The sequence below is a fragment of the Cottoperca gobio genome, chromosome 21 (assembly GCF_900634415.1).
Source record: "Cottoperca gobio chromosome 21, fCotGob3.1, whole genome shotgun sequence".
Taxonomy (NCBI): Eukaryota; Metazoa; Chordata; class Actinopteri; order Perciformes; family Bovichtidae; genus Cottoperca; species Cottoperca gobio.
This window is the reverse complement of record NC_041375.1, coordinates 23276633-23301732: the sequence shown is the minus strand read 5'-3', so window position 1 is coordinate 23301732 and position 25100 is coordinate 23276633. Positions and strand designations below refer to the sequence as shown.

The 25100-nt window shown below is 41.3% G+C and overlaps 2 protein-coding genes across 2 annotated transcripts; both read right to left on the bottom strand.

Moving 5' to 3' along the window:
- Positions 1 to 397: 397 nt before the first annotated feature.
- On the bottom strand, positions 398 to 11924 carry LOC115026576 (alpha-tectorin-like). The gene is made up of 17 exons (XM_029459441.1): positions 11833 to 11924; positions 11450 to 11677; positions 11179 to 11262; positions 10568 to 10673; positions 10332 to 10461; positions 9406 to 9649; positions 8343 to 8499; positions 7338 to 7425; positions 7150 to 7212; positions 6763 to 6965; positions 6353 to 6487; positions 5732 to 5919; positions 2571 to 2725; positions 2193 to 2438; positions 1942 to 2104; positions 1748 to 1840; positions 398 to 495 (listed from the first exon to the last, which is right to left on the bottom strand). The coding sequence occupies exons 1-16, from the start codon at positions 11887 to 11889 to the stop codon at positions 1748 to 1750; spliced, it is 2340 nt and encodes a 779-aa protein (XP_029315301.1). The 5' UTR covers positions 11890 to 11924; the 3' UTR covers positions 398 to 495.
- A 10436-nt stretch (positions 11925 to 22360) lies between these two features.
- On the bottom strand, positions 22361 to 24398 carry LOC115026178 (trace amine-associated receptor 13c-like). Its single transcript, XM_029458855.1, has 2 exons — positions 23912 to 24398; positions 22361 to 23645 (listed from the first exon to the last, which is right to left on the bottom strand). Exons 1-2 carry the CDS (start codon positions 24079 to 24081, stop codon positions 22826 to 22828), a joined length of 990 nt encoding a protein of 329 aa, XP_029314715.1. The 5' UTR covers positions 24082 to 24398; the 3' UTR covers positions 22361 to 22825.
- Between the last annotated feature and the right edge of the window lie 702 nt (positions 24399 to 25100).

Here is a 25100-nt window from a genome sequence, read left to right as displayed (position 1 = left end):
ACACATTTAAAGCTCAAATAATTCCCATATTGTTTGCAAGATCTTGCAACTGTTCTCAAACCTGGTCAGAAGAATGTACAAGTCCATTTCAAAAGAAAACCCTACAGGAACATTGTGGGACTGTCACCCTTCCTCATAAAGCTGATATTCATTTACACAAACTTACACAATTAACCTTGCAGTTCTGTTTAACCTGCAGTCTGTAAATCACCAGCCACAACTTCTTCTGAAACATGTTCCTTACAAGATTTGCCCAGATATGTTTGTGTCAGATGCTGATAATCAACTCAACACCTCTCCAATACAAACAACCCTAAAAAGAAACCCAACAGAAGACCAAACAAATTGAAGGCGAGAAAAAGATCACTGAATGAGTCCGGTTATAACAATTATATGTGTTTGTAAAGATTCACAGCAACTCAGACTCTTCATCAACGCAAAACAGGAATCATTTTGGGTTTTGTGCTCGATGTCAGTCCAAATGTCCATGGAAACCTAAGAAGATCACCAAACACAAGTTATGGTTAGTTATTATCACTATATAATACAAATGTGTCCTCTCTAAACAAGTGGTAAAAACAAGTAAAAAATGGAACAAACAATAATATTTGTGATTATGCTGATACTTGTACTTGTCGTAAGTCAGTAACCTCTGACTTTTCAGTAAATCTTTTATCTTTGGGAATATGTTGTTACATGTAACAGTGGCTTTTATATTTACTTATTAAAAAAAGCCACCTAGAGAAGAAGTTTGAAGGTACAGAAACAAAAAGGTTGATGTTTGTGTTTGTTGGTTTGATTTCTAAGGTCCTTGGGATGTTTGTTCCTTCCCATCATCTCGTCATGTGTCACGACTCAAACCACACTGTATCTCCTCTGATTGTTATTGTACTCTTATACAGCAATCGTATAAACTGTCAATCGATTCAAATATTTAATTGCGATTAATCGCATGATTGTCCATAGTTAACCGCAAATGAATCACACGTTTTTTTATTAGTTCAAAATGTATCTGAAAGGAAGATTTCAAGTATTTAACACTAGTTAATCCAGTGGTTCCCAAACCTTTTCTGCAGAGCCCCCCTTATGTAGATTTTCGAGCCCCCCCTGGGAGCCCTGTCACAAACTTGTCCATGTTATGCTAGCAGGGCTCAAGCCTTGCCGCGCCCCCCCTGCAATAGCTCTGCGCCCCCCGTACGGGGTCCGCCCCCCATTTTGGGAACCACTGCGTTAGTCCAAGAAAATGTAAGTGTTATTTATCCAGTCGTCTGCTCACACTTGCACAGGTGCGGTGCTCTTACGTGCGGAGAATGTAAATATGGTTTCAGCGAAAATGCATGTTTTTGGGTGGATTGGTGGATTGGACTGGATAAATGAGAATTTGGATTATACTGCACATGGGTGAGAGTTTGTTAACAGATGTTTTTAGTTTTGCTTTTGTTAAACCCCCATTTACTTCAATTCATCAAGATTTGGTAGGTAACCTGGTAGCTCACCTTTCTACGAACCACGCTTTAATTGGTTCAACGGTGACTTGAAGAGTTGCTTCCCTTTCTTTCTTGTCCTAACTGAAAGGATGTAACAGACTAAATGCATGTTTCACTTAAGGAACCTCCACCCATGTCCCAATAACCTTCATGTTTTTCTCAAGGAAAACATTGCGGATAATCTGTTGTTTCCACTAAGCATATTAAAGAAGGCAAAGTTGTTTGTCTTAAAGTGAGATCGAAAGTAGGAATCAGCTAACCTAACTAGTCCAGGCCATGCTGATGAAGGCTGGGTTTTTATCCTCATATTTCGACATGGCAGATCTACGCCTTCTTACATCTTGGCCGCACCTCTGTGAAGCAGTTAAAAGACAGAGAGATTAATATTCTTAAATTTGACAACATACATGTTTATTTGTGCATTAAGGAGAATATATTTAGCAATTGAGCCTACCGGGGCACAGGCATTACTCTCCGTGACACACAGCTCTAATTTGCAGTGCAAGTAGACGTCACCAGTCTTGCCAACGAACTGGAACATGTTGAAAGTGAAGTAGTTTGATGTTCCCAATCCATTGCCTTCCACTTTTACTGTCTGGTCAGCAGGGTTAGGGCAGCTGCTCAAAAACAGAAAAGCAGACATGAAAGAACAACAACAACAATAAAGACAGGTTTAATCACCACGAGCATTTCTGCGTGTCTTACCCTTGGATGATGAAGTCATATCTCAGACTTCCACTTGGCGAAGGCTGATCGGTTGCCCAACAGGAGTCAGTCACCACAACAACCATTTTTTCATCCAATCCCTCCGTCTTAAGCTCCACCCAGATTTTCTCGTTCAGTTGGATGTCGGTGTTTGCCTGGATACCGTTGATACGGTCAGCGTCGGCGTAGGCCTTCATGCTCAGATTGTAATTCCATTCTCCAGAAGTCATCTGCTGGATCATAGAGCTGAAAAGCAAAGATAATTCCTAACTATGTTCGGCTTCAGTCTGTATACAAAAAAACAAGTGAAGCTCAGCCTTTTCTTGGTAACAAAAAGGTGACATCTCTGGAGGTACATACTGTACACCCACCACACACCTGTGTTTGAGTCTGAAGGCCAAGCTCTTGATATCCGGCTGACTGTAATAACAGGAGAAGTCAATATGCACTGGGCTTTGCCGGTTGATTAAGCCAAACGCGGAGAGGTTCCTTCTCATGATGGTGTTCTTGTAGATAATTTGACTGTTGTTTGCCTACATAGTCACATGAAGAAAGACATGGTCACTGCAGATTCAGATGCACCTAACAGTTCATTCACCTCTAGATTCTCCTAAATAAATAAAGTTTTATGATGCAGAAGTTACCGTACAGTAGTTGATGCTTCATTAAGTGCAATACTATACACATTTTTACTGGTGCTGTGTATAAGTGTGTTCACAGTATGGCAAAATGCAGTACACTATGAGTGCCGGGATGGTACAATCATAACGTTCAGAAAAGTTAAATCAAATCAAATTTATTTGTATAGCCCAATATCACAAATTATACATTTGTCTCAGTGTGCTTTACAGACTGTACAGGTTACGACATCCTCTGTCCTTAGACCCTCGCATCGCATAAGGAAAAACTTCCTAAAAGAAACCCCAAAATTAAAGGGGGAAAAATGGAAGAAACCTCAGGGAGAGCAACTGAGGAGGGATCCCTCTCCCAGGACGGACAGACGTGCAATAGATGTCGTGTGTACAGGATAAACAACATAGTACAAATACAACATTTGACAGAAATTATGTTGTGTTGGAAAAAAAAGAAATAGAAAGTATGGATGAATCCAGAAGAATGTCAATAAGGCTTCCTGGTGTCCAGCAGGACCAGGTCAGCAGGCGCTGTCACGATTCATGATCCTGACGTAAACTTTATCAGTGGCAACCTGCCACATGAGAGACAGAAACTCTGGTGATGATACCCCGGATGGTGAGTTAGTAACATACATTTACATAAATGCATACAGATAGAGAGGGAGAAGAAGAGAGGGAGGAGAGGAGAGAGGAAGAGAAGGAAGAGAGCAGGGAGGTGTCCCCCGGCAGTCTAAGCCTATAGAAGCATAACTAGGGGCTGATCCAGGGCAAATCTGAGCCAGTCCTAACTATAAGCTTTATCAAAAAGGAAAGTCTTTAGCCTACTCTTAAATGTGGAGAGTGTGTCTGCCTCCCGAACACAAACTGGAAGCTGGTTCCACTGGAGAGGAGCTTGATAGCTGAAGGCTCTGGCTCCCATTGTACTCTTAGAGACTCTAGGAACCACAAGTAACCCTGCAGTCTGGGAGCGTAATGCTCTAGTTGGTTTATAAGGTACTATGAGATCTTTCAGATATGCTGGAGCCTGACCATTAATTGATTTGCAAGTCAGGAGAAGGATTTTGAATTCTATTCTGTATTTTACCGGGAGCCAGTGCAGTGCAGCTCATACAGGAGTAATATGATCCCGTTGGATCAACTGAAGAGTCTTAAGCGACTTTTTGGGACAACCTGATAACAATGAGTTGCAGTAATCCAGCCTTGAAGTAACAAATGCATGGACTAGTTTTTCTGCATCATTTTGAGACAGGATGTGTCTTATTTTTGCAATGTTACGTAGATGAAAGAAGGCAGTCCTTGAGATTTGTTTTATGTGGGAGTTAAACGACAGATCTTGATCAAAGATGACGCCAAGATTCCTTACAGTGGTGCTGGAGGCCAAGTTAATGCCATTCAGAGCTTCTATGTCATTAGAAAATGCGTTTCGGAGGCGTTTAGAGCCAAGTATAATAACTTCAGTTTTGTCTGTGTTTAACATCAAAAAGTTGCTAGACATCCAAGTTTTTATGTCCTTAAGGCATGCTTGAAGTTTAGCCAATTGATTGGTTTCATCTGGTTTAATTGATAGATATAATTGGGTATCATCCGCATAACAATGAAAGTTTATAGAGTGGTTCCTTATAATATTGCCCAAAGGAAGCATATATAAGGTGAATAGAATCGGTCCAAGTACAGAACCCTGCGGAACTCCAAGACTGACATTGGCTGTCATGGAGGATTTATCGTTAACAAGTACAAATTGAGATCGCTCAGATAAATAGGACTTGAACCAGCTTAGTGCGGTTCCTTTTATGCCAACACAATGTTCCAGTCTCTGTAGTAGAATGTCATGATCAACAGTGTCGAAAGCAGCACTGAGGTCTAACAAGACAAGAACAGAGACAAGTCCTTTGTCTGATGCCAATAGAAGGTCATTGGTAACTTTCACCAGTGCCGTCTCTGTGCTATGATGAACTCTAAATCCAGATTGAAAAACCTCAAATAAACTATTATTAAGTAAAAAGTCACAACTGTTTTGCGACTGCTTTCTCAAGGATTTTAGCAAGAAAGGGTAGGTTAGATATCGGCCTATATTTGGCTAAAACCTCTGAATCAAGACTAGGCTTTTTAAGAAGTGGTTTTATTACAGCTACTTTAAAGGATTTTGGTACGTAGCCAGATAATAGAGACAGGTTGATCATATTTAATAACGAGGTGTTAATTAAGGGTAAAACTTCTTTAAACAGTTTAGTTGGAATCGGGTCTAAAAGACAGGTTGATTAAGTGTGGTACGCTGGACACTCACCCTCAACGGACGCCATTTTAGGTAGGTAATTTAGCTGTCAAACGATAGCTCTGCTAGCTAGCAAGCTAGCTGCCTAACAGCGGCAATCGTCATTTCAGGTGAGTGCACAACACGATGTACGATTTGAAACACTACCCTGTCGAAATTCACACACTACGCAAGTAAGTGCATAGTGTATACAGTGTACTACATTGAAGTGTACTAACGGAAATATCCGAATTGAAAAACAGCTTAGATCACCACCAACTCGCTAGTCTTGTCGGTCGAGCAACACAATTTTTCCACCTGAAATTTGGCATGGAGGTCAAGTGTTTTGGAGGTTGCGTGTGTATGTTTGTGAATGCATAAATGCGTAGATGCATTCTCCTATGTGGTCGCAGCTATTGCAAATGGGCCAGTATTTTGGTTGGTTTAGAAGTATGGAATACGCAATGCAAACTGAAAAATAGGTAGGCCTGTGCTGTATACCCTGCAATACAACACTGGTCACACATCAATGATGCAGTGCGCTGACCACACCCCTGTAACCACAGACTGATTACAAACAGTGTTTCTCTGGTGTTGAAAGGGATTTGGCTGCTTCTTGAGAGTAAACTTAGTAAATAAAAAAGCGTACCCACCATGACAACTGTACCACAAGGGTTGTTGCTATTAAAGTTGAACGTCACCATGTGGGTCAGGTCGTCCATTTCAGCTTTGCAGGCCTCGTCATTGAGGTGTAAGACAGAGTAATCAATGTTTTTGTCCTCCAAGAGACAATTAGCCAGAGTTACGGAAGCAGACTTCTGTTTGCAGTCCGTCGGCTCACCTGAACATGCGTAACAAAACATTATATTAATTTAGCTTTTGTCCAAACGACAACAGCACAGATCAGGAAGATGCCCACATTCAGCATAGAAAAACATATTTCTGAAGTTTCTTAAAGCCCTCTTTTGTGCATTTGTACATTGTATCTGTATAACATTAACTTTGGTGTGAAGAAGATGGGGAGATTAATAGCTCATATTTATCATATTATTTTGTGCTAAAGCCCCTAAATTTGGCCCAATAAAGTCAATATGCAAGTTAAATAAACACAAGTAAACAAAAGCAAGATTTTGTACAGTTAAAGCTTAAAAGAAACACCGTAACCACAGTTATTCCATAAATCTGAAACAGCTCTCCCTCTGAGAAATCCTTCCAGCCTCTATTGAAAAAGTCTTCAAGATAAGTATGACTTTCTCGTGCCATAGCTGACTCACCAAAAGAGCTTGTCGGTTTGTACTTGGAGGCAAAAATGGCCCGACAGAGACATTGTGGTTCCCCACCATATCTCTCACCGCAGAACTCATTAACACTGCAGAACCTGTCCTGACAGAAGGCCCGAGGGACAGCAGCTGCAAACATACATCAAGAAAAGCTGCAGATATGAAAACAATGGCCTCCAGTTTCAATATGAGTAATTTGTGAAAGATATCTAACAAAGATATCTGCCACTTTTTAAAGCATAACTAACTTTAAGATTCCTTAAAATTAGCATAAAAGGCACAACAGTGGAACAATGGGACTTCAGAAAGTGTTTAAAACAAGGTTGTAGTATATTCATTGAGTAATTTGAAAGTTCATATAATCATCTTCAAACATAACCAAAGATACTGAAAAACAGCCTTACGGCAGCCGGTTTTTGGAGTCCAACTTTCCACCGTGACATTGCTGTGGTGGCTGCAGGCCCTGGCGTAGGCCTCCAGGAACTGGCACTTGAGACCATCCACTGCAGGGTATTTGCACAAAGTGTCTGTGCAGGCAGTTATGAAGGGCTCTGGGTTGATGTGCTTATTGCAGACATTGAAAGGAGCCTGCTTCAGGATATTACACCTATTCGAGAGAAAATGTGACATGAAAGTTCATGGCACATGTTTACGAGAATAAACTAGATAAAATGGGTTTAAGATCCATATTGATGTCTGGTCAGAAGACACCAACACATGTTAAATGTGGTGAAGCATGACAGAGTTGAATGATTCCTGTTCATGAATCAAAAGAGAGTTTAATCCTTTACCATTTAGTTGTGGTGTTGCAGTTGATCTTATCGTCAGCATCATCCTCATATTGTATCTCACAGCTGTGGGGCAACAAACAGCAGAAGATCAAAGAATGACCAACAACTCAATACTTAAAAAGTATATTTCAAACCTATTAATTCAAATGAGAAGTAGAAGTTAATTAGATGTTGTGTTGGGGTCTTACCTGCTGTCCGAGTGTTCAGCAACCTTCTCTTCAATCAAAGACCTGCTGGAGTTCCCACATAAACCATCCACGGGAGCTCCACTCGGTCCTGGACGGTTTCAGGAGATAACATTTGACTGATTAATAAATATTTAAAGTGGACTGGCACAGCAGCACACTATAGACAGATGGTATTCACTCAAGTTAAGGCCTCCCAGTAAGGTGAGCATCAATACCTAAAGTAGTGACATTGCATATCTTGATTTTAGTATTGATATTAGCATCTTACTTAAGTGATTAACAGAAAATAGTAAGAAAATGAAAATGTTAACGTTTGAAAATTAATTTGTTGAAAATGAAAATGTGTTCCGAAAGATGCATCAATCATGCATTGACCTCCTACATAACGATACATGCTTTTAATAATAATATAATTTTCAGTATTGATATTCTTGGTCTATTACTATTAACATTACACATAAATAACATTGTTATTCTGAATAGGTACTACGTCAATGTCCATTTTTATGCAGACGATGCAATCTTATATGTCCCTGGTTCTAATCAAAATCAAGCTCATCATCTGTCTTTAATGCTTCCCGATTATTACTTATAAGCTTGTTTTAAATACAGATAAGACCAAGTGTATTCTCCACGTCCACCTCTGATTATTGTGCCATTACAGTTTTAAATGCTACCCTAATCACTCTTGCTGAGACATACATGGAGCTATTCCAGTGAGCCAGCATACAAAATGCCAGGACCTCCCCTAAGTGCAATGCTGCCATCATTAATGTTATTAAATACGACTGTGCTTTCTCTACTACGACAAGTCAAAATGTCTGCTGTGATAAAGGTCCAGGACAACAATTCCAACTGGCATTACTCTACTAATCATGTGGATTAATATCTTAATAGATATATATATATATATATTGTATGAATGAGGAAGTAGAGAAGGATTTGATATGAACTTTCATTTTATTACAGCCTTTAGATCACCTTTAGGTTTTAATTCTTGTGTACCTGTCATGTGGATTAGTGCGGTGTAGCCATCAAAGAGGACAGAAACCATGTAGTTGGAAGCTGATATTTTAGCAGTCACACCTGTCTGGTCCCTGGAGAGCTCCACACCGTGAACCATCTGTGCTGTGGCATTGAGCATCAGTACTTCATCATTCAGCTTCATCACCACAGAGGAGCAAAGTGACAGAAGACATTTACTCAAACATCACAAACATAACACTGTTCTCAATGAAGGCCTATCAATGAATGCATTCATGAACAAGTTGCCATATTTCACTGGAAGAATGAAAGAAACACTGCTTTTCTTTTGTAAGTGGTTGTATAACACTACATGATGTGATAAGGTTTGGGAGACACATTGGTTATTAGATGTTTATTTTCAACTGTGTATGTGTCTTCTCTGTCATGTCATGTAGGCAGTTTGATTTTTTCTCCTTCTGGAGTCACAATAGTGTTCATAACTTCAACAATTGCTGTTAAGATAAGCAAAACAACCTCTGAGAATGCAGCATTTGAATTTCTCCTTACAAGATTTCTAGTTATTTAAGTATGTAACATTTGCCTCACAATAACACATTTTATTAACGCCAATTGGCAAACATTCCCACTAATTTCATTCTTAAAGGGACAGTGTGTAGGATTTGGTGGCATCTAGTGTTGCGGTTGCAGATTACAACAAAGTGAATACCCCTCAGCTCAGCCCTCCCTTTACAAGTCTGCTGTAATGAGCAGCTGAGTGGTAACGCTGCGGTATCTTCCGGGACCTTCTCCTCGCTCAGAGGTCGTCCTTACCGTAACACTTCCTGAGGAGCAGCGACACTCAGGCGGCAGCTGGTGTAACTGCAGTTTTAAGAGTGTGTTGAAGAACTACCATGGCCTTTAGGTAACGTAAGAAAGTGAAAGACCCTCTCTAGAGCTAGTGTTTGGTTCTGTTCGAGTCCACCTGGGACCTTTGTTGCAGGTCATAAACATTCTCTCTCCTTTTGCTTCTTCTTGTCAATGTCTTTCAATTGATGAGATCTAACACACATTACTCGAGCGATTGTGGGATTAGGTAATTTACCTGAACCCTGCTGCCTTGTTCCAGGGAAATCTGAACACCGGCACTGTCCAGCTGCAATGTCACACGGTCCAAAAAACTAACATCTTTACGGCGTCTTTCTTGGAAAAACCCCAGCACCTGGAAGCCTGGGATCGATGAGGGCTTCATCAGAGTGTACCCACACCGGTCCGGGACAGAGTGAACTCTGCCAACAATGTCGATGATAGCAGAGCCGGTCACTGTGCACATGCTGTTCAACTTGCAACTGAAGGAGGCAGAGACGGATGCAAACAGAAAATAACACCATCAGCAAGACTGAAACCTTGGAAGCAGTCAAGATTAAAAAAAGAAAAACTTGTGTGGTATGGAAAATGTACGTAGGAATAATATCCATTTTGAAAAAACAACATTTCAAGCAATCAACAGTGAAGGTTCAGGCTTATGTTTTCAGGTTGTCCGTATGTTTGTCCTATTCTCAGGAATGCCTTGAGGAAGTTTCTTCAAATTTGGCACAAACATCCACTTAGACTCAAGGATGAACTGATTAGATTTTGGTGTTCAAAGGCCATTGTGACCTCACAAAACACGTTTTTTGGCACAAATAGAAGTCATACGCTAATAATGACAATTTCACACAAATGTCCAATAGAATAAAATGACATTTTGGTAGACATGTGATGTAATCTGCAACTTTATTGGTTGACGGAGGCATACAACCTCAAGGTTTCAATATGTTTTCTGTAATTTTTTCCTGTCAAAAAAAATATAGACCGAGTTTCATGCAAAAAACTACACTAACCATGAGCTCAGTTATTTAAAAGTACCATCATTTGGTTGGATATTGTCATCTAATCAACTAAACATACTTCCCTATAAGGAGGTTGAGAAGTTTTTGTTTTGTCATGTGCAGGAGGGATTTCCTTTGTATCATTTCTTCAAATATTTACCTCCCATCGCCTTGGCAATGCTCCAGGGGACCACAATCATTTACGGCAGTAGCGACTCCACTGAAGTCACAGGTTACAGAAGTGCATATGTTTGGGTCCCTTACTGTCGTATTTGTCTTATAAACAACACCTAGGAGTTTGGAAAATGTGTCAGACTTTATTCACAGATGTATAAACTGTTACACAATTAAACAACAATAATCAATTACACTTTAGGAACCACTGGGTTTACTAACCTGAGAGTCTGCATCCGCTCAGGTCTGTGATGACGCCCTTATTGGTATCAGCTGTCTGGAATGTCTGTTTAGAAACTGTAAGGCCATTGACTCGTGCATCTGCCTCCTGGAAAGTGCCCGAAAAACATAGTAGTAACTGTCTAAGACTCTTGAATCCAGGGTTTTTTAATACATTGTGTCAGGTTCATGTAGCCAAAATGAACATCTTATAGAAAATTGAACGCACACTGACAAAATAAATAGAGGAGGCTCTTCAGATGCATCTATTACATGCATAGAAAATGTCGCAATATGAAAGAAAATCCTTTCTTCTGATTGGTCATGCGGTTTTTTGATAGCCTACAGTGGTATGTACGTTGTGATGACGATGTGTCACATCTTGCACGTAAATTTCTTTATTTCTTTTACATTCGAAGGAGCCTTGTCTACTTTTTCAGTGGGATATTTCCCAACCTTTTGTGGGTCGCCTGACGTCTTATAATCGACCAGGGCGGGATACTGATTGAGCCCCTGAATTGGGACGCAGCTTTTGGTCCGCCTCACTATCCATAGTACAGTTAAGTGTCAAATCATCCATATTTCTCTAAATATTATACTGTACTTATACTTACAAGATCAACATTTGTGTATCCAGAATGTGTCCTGATTGCCAGAATTGCTTGTGACCCAAAGTTGCCAAGTTCAACTTGTTCAATCTGACAACAGGAAATGGACAAAGACAGAGTCGACTGAGAAAAACGTAAAAACAAAGGCTATGATTTGAAATATGTACGTATATGTGTAATTATTATTAATATTTATTATTGTTAATATTAATATGTATTATTACTATTTAACATCTGATAGTAACACTGGTCAACACTGAAATTGAAAAACACTCACTTCCGATTGTTGCCTATCTTTCAAAGGTATTATGTTGATACATTTCCCAGCATGTTTAAGGTTTGGCAGAAGATGATGAACCCCGGATCCAGTGGGTATTTCTTTATTAAGCACTGCCAGGTCGCCTCTGTCAGCTGTCCCTCCAGACATCAAAATACAGTCATTTTTGATTCCAGGTTGGTATAAGCCATTGAAGCAAACAGCAAATCTGTTAGCATCGAAGGCCAACTGTTGGAAGACAACAAATAAATACAATTACTATTAGCAATAAGAACAGTTTAGACTTGAGAAGGCTTGTTCTGATTCTTGCCAGTGCCCAAATAGTGAATCTTTATGCATTGGAAAAGACCAAACACAGAGTTCAATGCATTTGAATCACTCACATAGACTTTGTCATATTTCTGTCCATAATAGGTGATGGGGCATGAAGAGATGTTCATCTCCCCAGAAGTGGTAAATGTCTGGTTTGTTGCAGCAGTACCTGAAGATATAGAGACACATTACACACAAGTTAACATTTTGTGTAGGTTTATTGCTCAGTTGTTTAGTATGCATTAATGTCCCTTACAATAAAGGACAATCAAGTTGAGCCTCTTCATCATATAGCCTCACTATTTTGAGGTTGGAACAGTAGTTAGACATTTTGGGAAATATGCAATATGCTTTCTTACCGAGAGTTACATGAGGAGATCGATACCACTGTCATGTTCGCTGAATATGTAAATGAGTCAGCCGTTAGTTAGCTTAGCTTAGCATCAAGACTGGAAGACGGAGAAACAGCTGCCTACTCGCGTCTCTAAAGCTCACTTAAAAAACGTCAAATTGCCGTTTTACTGGGGGTTATGTGCCAGACTTTACCAGAGATTTCTTGACAGAGCACAATAACTTCTGGAAACCATACTGGTTTCCTGGCAAGTTATAAAACAGATGCAGTGGGAATGAAGTCAGTGTGGCTGTGTTTGAGTTGTGAAGGCGTGTTACCTGTCAGCACGCTGAGAGCAGCCAGGTACAGAATGAAGCAGAACATGTTGGCGGCAGGAACCTGAAACGGGGTTAGAGTTGACATAATTTAAACATACAGAAACAGACATATGGTAACTGGTCTTCATATTTCTATGCACAATATGTAAGTCATATTAAAATTGAAGAATGTTTTTCTTATATTAATTTCCCCTTCCACTTCAAAATAACAGATAAATACTTTTTCCTTGAAAAGTGACATGTATTCTGTTAGATGTTTTCCATTGTGTCTAAATACATCCAGTCACACTCTTTAGTACTTCAGTAAAACACAATAATGATCCCGCGGCCAGTACAGCATAAAATCATGCTTTATATTATATCAGGCTCTCAATCTAGAGCCCTGTCTTCAAAATTGTAGTATTTACTTTTTTCCACCAGATAGACATTTTCTCATGTTTGCCAACAAATATATGTTATTTTCAAAGTTGTTGATCCCTTTTATAATATCCCTGACTGAGAAAATCCATTTAGCATTTATTATACAGAATTATTATTATTATTATTATTATTTTCTCATAAGAACAACACTGAAGTACACTTTTAAGGGCATTTAAGGGTTGAAAATGTGTGAATATGTGTGAGCCATGATCAGGACTGAAGTTAGTTAAAAGATTTAACTCAGTGAAAGTGGAAAAACATATTAAAGACAGTTTTTTGACACGGACATGTTAGTCCTGGAAAATCAGAGCACATTTTTAAAGTAAAAAAATGACCCAAAAAGACTTTTCTTGTCTATATTCTTTCTTAAAAAAGTGAACATTTTCCCTGGTTTTCTTACCCTCTGGAGGAATTGAAGGAGAGCAGGGATGTGAAGCAGCTCTGTGTTTGAGGAGAAGTTTCACTGGATGCTTCAGACTGATTTGTCTGCCGTGCCTCTCTGTGTGGACGACACAGCACACTGTCTGTGTATAAGCATTAAAAAAAAAATCTTGTTTTCTCGTTAGCACAGTAAAGAAATTCTCACAGTATTCTTTTGAGTCCTTCAAACTGGCTTCTGTCATGGAACATTTCAGTTTCCAAATGATCTATATTTACCTGAGAGATGCTGATGCAGACTGTGATAACACCTTGCACAATGTAAGGTCCATCCATCCATCGTCTACCTCTTTGTAAGGTGTCAAATGTATTTCAGTGTCGGTATAAGATTCATTTTGGAGTAGCACAGAAACATATTTAGCTGAGTTATGGGTTAGAATCTGTTATAAACTGTATTAATACATTGTCTTTTGTAACATCATGAATAAATGCAGATTAAATATTATCATATTCAATGACAATCTTAAATCATACAATAAAGTATAGACAAATAAAAACATAATTCAATAACTGGTAACAGTTTGGGTTTAGGTTGAAATAAATTGTCAGTTATTTGGTCCACAAAAGCGAGTCTGTGTTGTGTCTGTATTTAGTTTTACATTACACAGTTTAGATTCTCGTTTGCTCAATAAAACAAGCAGCGAAAACAAAGAAAGAAAGATTGATAAGTATAATTTAGCATGTTCCTCTTGCTTTAAATTCAACTCCATACATACAATTGCGCCATACATGTTGAGGACAAAAATGCAAAGACACCTAGAGACTTATAGAAGGAATCTCAACTTAATACGCATAATGAGCAAATACAAAAGTCATGCAATCATGAGCGTGAGCTTCAACTGGTTACACATGTGATGTGTTCAAACATTTGCACAAGACAAAAGAAAAACATCCTAAAGCTCGAATGTTGAGTTCAAACCAATAGAGATGTGGTCTGGAATGTAACATGGCAGGAAAAGGTTTGACAGGTCTATTATAAGTGCTGTCACTGATGAGTTTTACCTCCAGGGAAGAACTCTGACAGGTCTAAAGCCCTGGTGTGGCCAGTCAGTCACAAACTAGGCACCAAACAATAGTTGAGTCGCTTTAGAGAGTTACCACATCACGTTATGAACTCCAAATCCCAGAATGATGGAATAACAGCTTTGTTTATGGGCATGAGTGAATATGTGTGAGCCATGATCAGGACTGAAGTTAGTTAAAATATTTAACTTAGTGAAAGTGGAAAATAATGTTAACGACAGTTTTTTGACACGGACATTTTTGTCCTAGAACATCAGAGCAACTTTTTTAAAGTGAGGCACAATCTTAAAAAAAAACTTTGGTCTATATTATTTCCTAAAAAAGAATTTTCACCTGGTTTTCTTACCCTCTGGAGGAATTGAAGGAGAGCAGGGATGTGAAGCAGCTCTGTGTTTGAGAAGTTTCACTGGATGCATCAGACAGACACCGGTTTCAAGTGAGAGACATGGAAGGTGGGATGGATCCTCATGGACTTCGGCAACTTTAGTCACAACAGATGGGTTGATAACAGTGACAATCTCAAATGGACCAATGAAGCGGGGTGAGAGTTTCCTAGAATCTGTCTTAAGGGGAATGTCCTTAGACGACAACCAAACTTTCTGGCCTGGTACATATGTGGGGGCTGGGATCCGGTGGCGATCGGCGAGGCGCCGGTTCCTGGACTGACGGTAATGCAATGTCATCCTCCTGAGCGGGAAACAAGGGGGGTTGAAAGCCCAAGGAAACTTCAAAAGGGGACATACCGGTTGCAGCGCTGGACAGAGTTGTGGGCATACTCAACCCAGGCGAGTTGGGAGCTCCAGGAGGAGGGATTCCTGGTGGTGACACAGCGAAGAGCGGCTTCCAGATCCTGATTGGCGCGCTCGGTCTGGCCATTAGTCTGGGGGTGGAAACCAGAGGAGAGGCTCACCGTGGAGCCAAGAGCTCGGCAGAATGCTCTCCACACCTGTGAGACGAACTGTGGGCCTCGGTCGGAAACGATAACTGAAGGGATTCTGTGGAGCCGAAACACATGATTGACCAGCAGCTCGGACGTCTCAAGGGCTGTAGGAAGCTTAGGGAGGGCCACAAAGTGCACAGCTTTGGAAAAACGATCAACAATTGTTAGAATGGCTGAGTTACCTTGGGACAGGGGTAAACCCGTGACGAAATCGAGGGCAATGTGGGACCATGGACGGCTGGGAATGGGCAAGGGGCGGAGCAGACCAGCAGGTGATTGGTGAGAGGACTTTCCACGAGCACACACTGTACAGGCAGAAACAAAGGCACGTGTGTCAGCGTCCATAGTGGGCCACCTGAAATGTCTCTTGAGGAGGGACAGAGTGCGGCCTATCTCCGGATGACAGGCAAACCGGGACGAGTGTCCCCACTGGAGCACCTGGGAGCGAACAGAGTTAGGAACAAACAGACAGTTAGGTGGCCCGATACCTGGATCTGGCTGAGTTTGTTGAGCCTCCTTAACCAAGGATTCAATCTCCCAGGTAACTGCCGCCACAACACACGAGGTAGGGAGGATGGTGTCAGGACTGGCAGGGACCTCTTCAGAGACATGCTTGCAAGAGAGCATCAGGTTTAATATTCCGGGAGTCAGGGCGGTAGGTAAGAGTGAACCTGAAGCGGCCAAAAAACAACACCCAACGGGCTTGGCGAGAGTTTAGGTGTTTGGCTGTTTGAATGTAGGCCAGGTTCTTATGATCAGTCCAAACAATGAATGGGTGTTCAGCTCCCTCAAGACAGTGTCTCCATTCCTCCAGCGCTAGTTTGACAGCCAGTAACTCACGGTTTCCTACGTCGTAGTTCTGCTCAGCTGGAGATAGGCGGCGAGAGAGAAAGGCACAGGGGTGAAGTTTCTGGTCTGAGAGAGAGCGTCGAGACAGAACGGCACAAACACCCGTGTCGGAAGCATCCACCTCCACAACGAACCGCCGAGAGGGGTCGGGCTGAACCAGGATAGGGGCAGAGGTGAAGCATCTCTTCAGTTCAGTGAATGCTCACCCTGCCTCAGGGGTCCAGGAGAAGGTAACTGCTGGAGAGGAGAGTTGGGTCAGGGGGGCTGCCACACGACTATAGTCTCTAAGGAACCGTCGGTAGAAATTGGCAAAACCAAGGAACCGCTGGAGCTGTTTCACTGATAAGGGTCTTGGCCACTCCGCCACTGCCAGAATCTTTTCAGGATCCGTCTTCACCTGCCCGCCTTCGAAAATGAAACCCAAAAAACCCACTAAACTGACGTGGAACTCACATTTCTTGATCTTGACAAACAGCTTGTTCTCGAGGAGCCTCTGTAGAACTTGGTGGACATGCTGAATGTGTTCTGAAATGTTGCGAGAAAAATATCAGAATGTCGTCCAAGTACACAAAAACAGAGCGGTTGAGGAAGTCCCGGAGCACGTCGTTGACCAGAGCCTGGAAAACCGCAGGAGCATTGGTTAATCCGAAGGGCATTACCAGGTACTCAAAGTGGCCAAGGGGGGTGTTAAATGCTGTCTTCCACTCATCTTCATCTCGAATCCTAACCAGGTGGGACGCGTTCCTCAAATCCAGCTTGGTGAAGATAGTAGCACCATGGAGAGGCTCAAAAGCTGAGTTGATCAGAGATAGCGGGTACTTGTTTTTAATGGTGATGTTGTTCAACCCTCAGAAGTCAATGCATGGCCGTAGGGATTTATCCTTCTTGGACACAAAAAAGAAGCCAGCACCAACAGGAGAAGAGGATGGTCAAATAATGCCAGCAACCAGGATTCTTTGATGTACTTCTCCATGGTCTCCCTCTCAGGACGTGACAGGTTGTATAGCCGACTGGAAGGTAGGGGAGCACCAGGAAGTAAGTCAATGGCACAATCATAGGGGTGATGGGGAGGCAAAGCGAGAGCACGTTGCTTACTAAAAGCTTTACCGAGATCATGATATTCGAGGGGAATGCTGGAAAGGTTTGGAGGCTCAGAGACTAGTGACGTGATTGTAACAGTGCCCCCTGTAGGGGGAATGGCAGACTGCAAACATGATGAATGACAAAAGGGACTCCAACTTACAACTTTGCCCTTGTCCAGTCAAAATAGGGGTTGTGACGCTTTAACCAGGGTTGTCCCAGAATAATAGGAGCACGAGGAGAGGAGATGAGGTGGAATTCGATCAGCTCATGATGGTTACCACATAGAATGAGGTGCACAGGAATGGTCCGGAGTGTGACTTTGGCCAGAAGTCTCCCATCCAGGGCATTAGCATTGAATGGGGAAGCAAGGGATTTGACAGGAATGCCAGCTTGTGCAGCAAGGTTACTGTCCAAGAAATTCTCATCCACACCAGAATCCACTAAAGCCAACAAGGGTAACGACTCTTGATTCCAACACAGGGTGGCGTGAAACTGCAAGCGTTCGAAGGGTGGAGAAGAAGTTTGACTCACCAGTTCCCCCACTTTTACCGGTGAGCCTATTCTTTTGGCTGAAAGGAGCAGGAAGCCAGGAAATGACCGGTCCGGCCACAGTACCGGCACTCCCCTGCTCTCATCCTTCGGAGCCTCTCAGCTGGAGACAGTCAAGCACGACCCAACTGCATGAACTGCGGTTCGGGCTGAGGGTTAGAACTGGCACCCTCAAAAACCCCCAAGGTACGGCTAGCTGCTCTAGGGGGCTCTGGCTCAAGGCACCACTGAGTAACTTGGTCAGATATCCTAATAACTATGATAGCTTCATCTAAGGACCTAACCTCCTCCCTGAGAGCCACCTCCCGACCAATATCCCTGTTAAAACCAATCTGAAATGCAGTGATAAGGGCAGAATCATTCCAGCCTGATTCAACAGCCAAACTGCGAAATTTTCCTATGTACTCATGGACACTGAGCTTGCCCTGTCGCAGTTTTGTTAAGTGTTGACCTGCGAGCTGCCCCCGTACAGGGTGATCAAAAACAAGGCTTAATTCAGCTGAAAAAGCTACAAATGACTGGGCTGTGGTGGAGCCTTGCACATAGAGGGCATTGTACAAGCTAAGTGGGGCTCCCTCCAACAGATTAACAATGTAAGCTACTTTAGCTACATCACTGCTGTAGCGGGATGGCTGGGCATCAAAAGCTAGCTGACACTGTGTTAGGAAATCACGGCAGGTGTTGGGGTCACCAGAATACTTGGATGGGGGTGGGATGTGAGGCTCAGAAACTGGAGAGGCATGAGGAGCTTGTTGGGCAGCTACTGGTTGCTGAGCAGAGGTTGCTGCCACAGCTTGGGTCTGTTGGAAGCAGAGCATTGCCAGTGTGGAGGTGATGTCCCTCAACTAATCCACAACAGTTTGCAGCGTGTGCTCCTGATGACCCAAACGCTGTCCCTGGTTGGAGATTGCAGTCTTCAAAACATCATAGTCCGCTGGGTCCATGGTGGCTAGATCGTTCTGTCACGTGTGCAACAAGGGAAGGACCCAAACGCAGGACACAAACTTGGAGCAATAGGTAGGAGGTTTATTGAAGGGTTTCTAGGGAAAGGGGACGGAGGACGGAGAACATCAGGCACGTGGAGGCAGAGGGTGAAGTGGGTAGCAGGTGGGTGGACAGGAAGCCAGAGATCCACTTTAGCTGAGTAGAGGATCTAGCGACGTGGCTGAAGACTGGGGTTGATATATTGCTGGGTTGATGAGTTAATGGATGGCAGGAGTGAGGCTTGGAGCAGGGGAGTTGACTGAACTGCAATCAAGGGAGAGTGAGGGGGGCAACACGCCCACAACACAGACACATACACAGAGAGAGAAACAAGCAGGCGACCCAGGGAAAATCAACACCTACATGCTGGTCCATTCCCACTAACACTGCCAAATATCATCAAGTACAACAGTCAGCCATAACAACTTCAGCGCATAATCAACATTTGAAGGTGTTTACTGAATTGATGACTCCAACCCTACATTATTACAGAATATTATGATTACAGGTCATTTAGCAGACGCTCTTATCCAGAGCGACTTACATTGAATTAAGGGACAGTCTCCCTGGAGCAACTCAGGGTTAAGTAACTTGCTCAGGGGTACAATGGTGGCAGCCTGGTATTGAAAATGATATCTTTAATAGGACAAACCAACAGGAAATGAATGAAGAATATTAAGCTACAAAAAGCTTACAACCCCATCCTCCGTGATTTTCGACCATCACACATTCCTGATCATAGATAAGGAAAAACACACAAAGACATTATGGAAATACCCTTTCCACACACACAGGTAAAAGGACGGAAGGAGAGGAGGGTAGAAAACACAACACTTTATTAAACTCAGGTTCAGCCTCTACAGGCAAACTCTACACTGAAAGCTGTTGTACCAATTAATGTGTTTATGATACATCCTTTTGAGTCATTAGTTATCAATATATATTTTGGCATTAATTATTAAATCTGCTACATGCAATTTGACTTTGTATCAAAGTAAAATGCATTAAGATTAAAATGACTCAAAGTGTAGATAATAAGATAGTATATTATATAGTATATAATAGTAATTATAATAACAAGTCATAACTGACAGAAAACTGAGTACTGGTGAGGCATTTCAATTTAACACAACTATATGATGGACATTTACATTTCACTCATGAAATGTTAGCCCAAAAGACACACAATGAACATTAAATCAACTCTAATAATGACCTGTTTTGATTGGTTGACTTTTTTATTTATTATCTTAATCAGGTAGTTCTGAAACTGTGCACAGCACCTGTACTGACTTCTCCACAAGTGAGCCCTAACAGGGGAATATCACACAATCTCTCACTTATCAGACCACAGCCAACAAAATCCCTCCAGTGTACCTTGACTCTGAAAATAATGCACTAAAGCTTTATTAGGTTAGCCAAACTTGGAACAATGTAAAGATTCAAGTGGCTGACTTGGACATATGGGACGCAAAGGAACGACTTTCATGCTTTGTTTAGGTTAATCTGTTAATTGACAGGTATGTCAGGTCTCAATGAGAGTCTATATTTAGCAGGTAAATCTGCTTTTGTCATGGCCTCCACTTCGGCCTAGCCTTCAGTTTCTCCTCCCTTCCCCTGTGTGTGTGTGTGTGTGTGTGTGTGTGTGTGTGTGTGTGTGTGTGTGTGTGTGTGAGAAGGAGAGATAGATGGATAAAAAAGCATATTGTAGGATACAGATTATTATTATGTGTGAGATTCTTGAAAAAAGTTAGGAATTATTTCTCCTGTCAACCTAAACTTGACCAGGTTCACCGCAGTGTGTGTCCCAGACCGTGCCATAGCCTCCGACCACATCCCATACTGGTGCGCTTTCATTGATATATTGAGAAGGGGCTGGTTGTACTGTGTGCAAGGAGCCATCAGGATACTTCACACAAAGTTATTGCTCTCTTGCTCTCTCTCTTCATACCTTCTTGTATTCTTGTCAGATGTTTGAAAACTCTAATCTTAGAGGGATAATTCTAATCAGAGGTGTAAAGAGAAGCCTCCATTATCCAACGTAAACATATGATGTAAAGTCTACACATCAACACATGATGCAACATAATTCATTGTAAATTCTTCCATAGTTTGAAACTAGTGATTTTCCAAATCAGGTTGCATCACTTATACTTAAGAAATGTCTGATAGTAAAGACTTTAGTAATGTGTAAATCAGTTACTACATCTGTAACGTTGTCCAGTGAAGAACACATAGCTCTGTGAACATAGTCAATGTAGCATCACAAGCTAGCATGACATAACATTTTAGATATTTTTCATCAAGATATCTTTTGTAAATGTAGATATTACTTTGATTTATTAATGTCTGTGTGCTCCAGTTGTCAGAGTTGTGTTCACACACACCAACACTGATTTAATTCCCTTAAAAGCTGTTCAAGTGTCAGAGCCATTCTTCTGTGAACTTCGTTGACAAGGCCTTGATTGACTTTAACTTCATGCTGTAATTATCAATAAATGCAGTTTGAGGTACTTTAATGAAAAATCATTAAAAGGAAATATGCATAAACAAGTAGAATAAGGAACTGTGGCCATGTGTGTGCACCTGCTATATTTACATGTGTATGTTTAAGTTTGACAGCTGGAATGTTTCCTTTCAAATAAATGACATGAGATGCGTTTGTTTTGTTTCTGGCAGCTCCACACCCTCACTCACATGTTTGCAATATCACCAGTCCGCCTTCAGACAATGATTACAGGATGCTTTTGTTCTAGTTTGTCTCATTGTTTCACAACATCCCTGTAAACGTGAGAAGAGTTATCTGTGTTCGTCTATATTTGGGACTAATTCCTGCTGCAGACATTGATGATTGTCAGTAGAGCTCAGTAGCTGTCGACCTACGTATGTCTCAATAAAAACTGTACCTGACTAAAATGTCTAAAATGAGACTAAGATCAGCGTCTATCCAGAATATGGTATTCTATTTTATCCAAATATATGTTAAGAAAATACACTTAAAGGTTAAAAATCCTAAAATCAACAAATGACAGATGTTGTCTTTCATCTTTACAGTATGGGATCTACTGTATGTGCATTTATAATATCTGTGAGACTGACACTGTCTCCCTCTGCTGTCCATTGTCAGTGTTATATCTACAATGTAACCTGCTTCAATGTCTTTTGTTCAGTTGTCAGATCATCAAAGTTTCAATGCTGTTTTCTGTCTGCCTGTTACCTGCCTGCTGATAAATACATGTTATGTTGCTAACAAACACAATGAATGTACTGTACTCTATTACTAATCTTACACTAAGCTCCCAAAGCAAAAGTATCCACTGTCACTGTGCTAAAACACTCAACTATTGACATGAAGAACACTGCCACAGTGGGAACTAATGTTTCAGATTATACAGACACTACATGAATGAACATGAACATGAAAGCACAAAAGCCCTGACACAGTCAACAAAAGTATCAGCTGTCGCGGAAAGTTTTTATTAAGTCTTTATACAAATGACTAGGGAAGTCTATAATACTGAAATAAAGATTCTTGGGAGAACAATTGTCTTTGGAGTATTTATTCTCTGCTTAAAAAAGGTTCAATCATCATACAGAATGTAAGCCAGTCTGGGTGAGGAGACAAACTGTGTATCTGTGTTCGTGCATTTTAAAAGACAGTGAGTAGAGAGGGGAGATGTGGAAGAGTCACACAGCTGTCAGCACTTGATACAAAACAGAAACAATGCGCAATGTAGTTGTGCGTGTATAAATCATATTACAAACAAAACCTACTCCCAAAATTAGTTGTTATACGGTTTAGGACCTTCTGCTAGCACAGTGGAAATATAAATGAAACAAACTTATGTACAATGTATGCATATTAGAGCACAAAAGGCATATTGTGAAATTGACTATTTTACAGCCCTGTGACAAACTGACAGACAAACCGAGCTGAAAACATAACTTCCTTGGCAGAGGTAATGACAGAAGCATGTTCTAAACAGAAGGATTATACTTTCAGATGAAGTCATGACAATGAACACAATTGATTGTCTGATAGTGAAAATGATTCATGAAGGTTCGACAATATAAACATATAAGAACAACGCTGTTTCTCCAGTCTGTCTCTACAGTATTTTAGCATCACAAGAGTCAGGCCGAAGTATCTTAAAGGTAACAATGAGTTTGATAGATTTTCTAAACCAGGGGTAAAAGAAGGCATAGATCACTGGGTTTAGACAAGAGTTAAAATACAGCAGCCAGACTGCAACAAGTGAGGATGAACTACTGTCTTCAATATCCTCACCTTTCAGGTATGGAGAGTAATATGGAACGAAACACATTATAAACACAACTACAACAATACCTAGAGTCCTGGCTGCTTTCATCTCAGATTTCTTAGCAGTTCCACCAACTGAACTCTGGAGTGTAACAGCTGCAATATGAGAGCGCATGGCTCGAGCCTGAGACACAGCCACCACAAACACTCTCATATACAGAACTATGATGACAGTAACAGGGACAATAAAGGTAAAGACAAAGTCAACAGCTCCTGTGATATAGTTAAGGACAACTACACACTCTCCATAGCAGGAATTATATGAATCAGGTTGTCTCAGAAAGTCCTTTAAAATTAGACAATTATAGAGAAAAGAGCAAATCCAACAGAGACAAACACAGACTTTTGTTCTGTACAGAGTAACTCTGGTGGTGTAACGTAGAGGGTCACAAATAGCCAAATAACGATCAATTGATATGAGCACCATGTTTCCAACAGAAGAAGATGTAATGAAAAAACATACAACACAATACAGAGCACACATTAGGTCACCCAGGCACCAGCAAGCATCTGTTAAAAGAATTTCAACCGGCATCAGCAGGAGGCCCACGAAGAAGTCTGAGACAGCCAGGGAGAGGATGAGGAGGTTGGTGGGGCTGTGGAGCTGCCTGGAGAGGAAGAATATCATCACGTATGAGATATTCATCAATAGTAGCTTGTTGGTAACAGCAGTGGTACAAAGGACATCCATATTGACATGAAATTATTCTGGAATTACTTTTTAAAGGTTATATATCATGTTTGAACATATAATATTTTAAAACAGAATTAATGTTAACTGGAACATTCTTATGTAAAAGAAGACATGTAAGCCTAATTATTTTAAATATCTAATATGAAAATATATCATCTTAGGCTGAAAGTGTGTCTCTGCCTGAAGTGGGAGATAGAGATGATGACCAGCAGGTTGAGAGCTACAGTGATCAGAGAGATGAAGGACACCACGGTGTAAGTGAGCATGGTATCTGACTGAGCTGGCATGGGTTTCCTGCAGGAATTGTTGAGTTGTGGAAAGCAGAGTTCAGCTCCTTCTGAAGTCTCCATCTGCAGAGGGAGGTGGTGAGAAGCTGCTGAGTTCTGTCAAAGCTCTCTGTTATACAGCTGATTTATCTCTTCTCGTCTCTCATGCTAGACTACTGCTATGATCTTCTCCAGCAAAGACTGAAGTCCCTCCTCTGTACTTTGTTTCCTTTAGTTACTAAGGCAATGTCAGCCGTGTGTTGGCCGTGTCTGAAAACAGTGTGACCCTAGAGGTGTTGACCCCACGGCATCATGATTCTGATAGTGAACGTGATTCATGAAGGTTTGAAAATATAAACATACACGTTGTTTCTTCAGCCATTACACCTTCTGACTTTACTTCAGTGACTCAATTACAACAGTGTAGCAAAGATTGGTGACTCCAACCCTACATTATTACAGAATATTATGATATCTTTAATAGGAAAAACCAACAGGAACTGAATGAAGAATATTAGCTACAAAAAGCTTACAGCCCCATCCTCCGTGTTTTTCGACCATCACACATTCCTGATCATAGATAAGGAAAAAACACACAAAGACATCATGGAAATACCCTTTCCACACACACATAAAAGGACGGAAGGAGAGGAGGGTAGAAAACACAACATTTTATTAAACTCAGGTTCAGCCTTTACAGGCAAACTCAACGCATAGAAATTTCTGTAGTGTCCGGCTCAGTCCAAAAACTGTGCAACGTTGCTTTTGGGGTGGCCGGCGGGTTAACCAGCTGACATCACGCACACCACCGTTTTACATCCGTGCAAATGCCGGCAGTAGACATCACAGACGTCACACACACATGTCAGTGTGCAGATTTCTTCCGAACAGCCCAAATCAAAACACTAGTCTTTAATCCTATAGGACATTTTTTTTTTTAATACCGACCAAAGACAAGGCAGAGAGGCCAGCAGAGAAGGCAGCAGAGGAGCGCGGAGAACCGCTGTCAGAAAGGCCATCGACTTCTGGCTCAAAAGGCATCATATGAGGTGGCATATTTAATTGCACAGGCAAAAAGTTACACACACAATCGGGGAAACCCT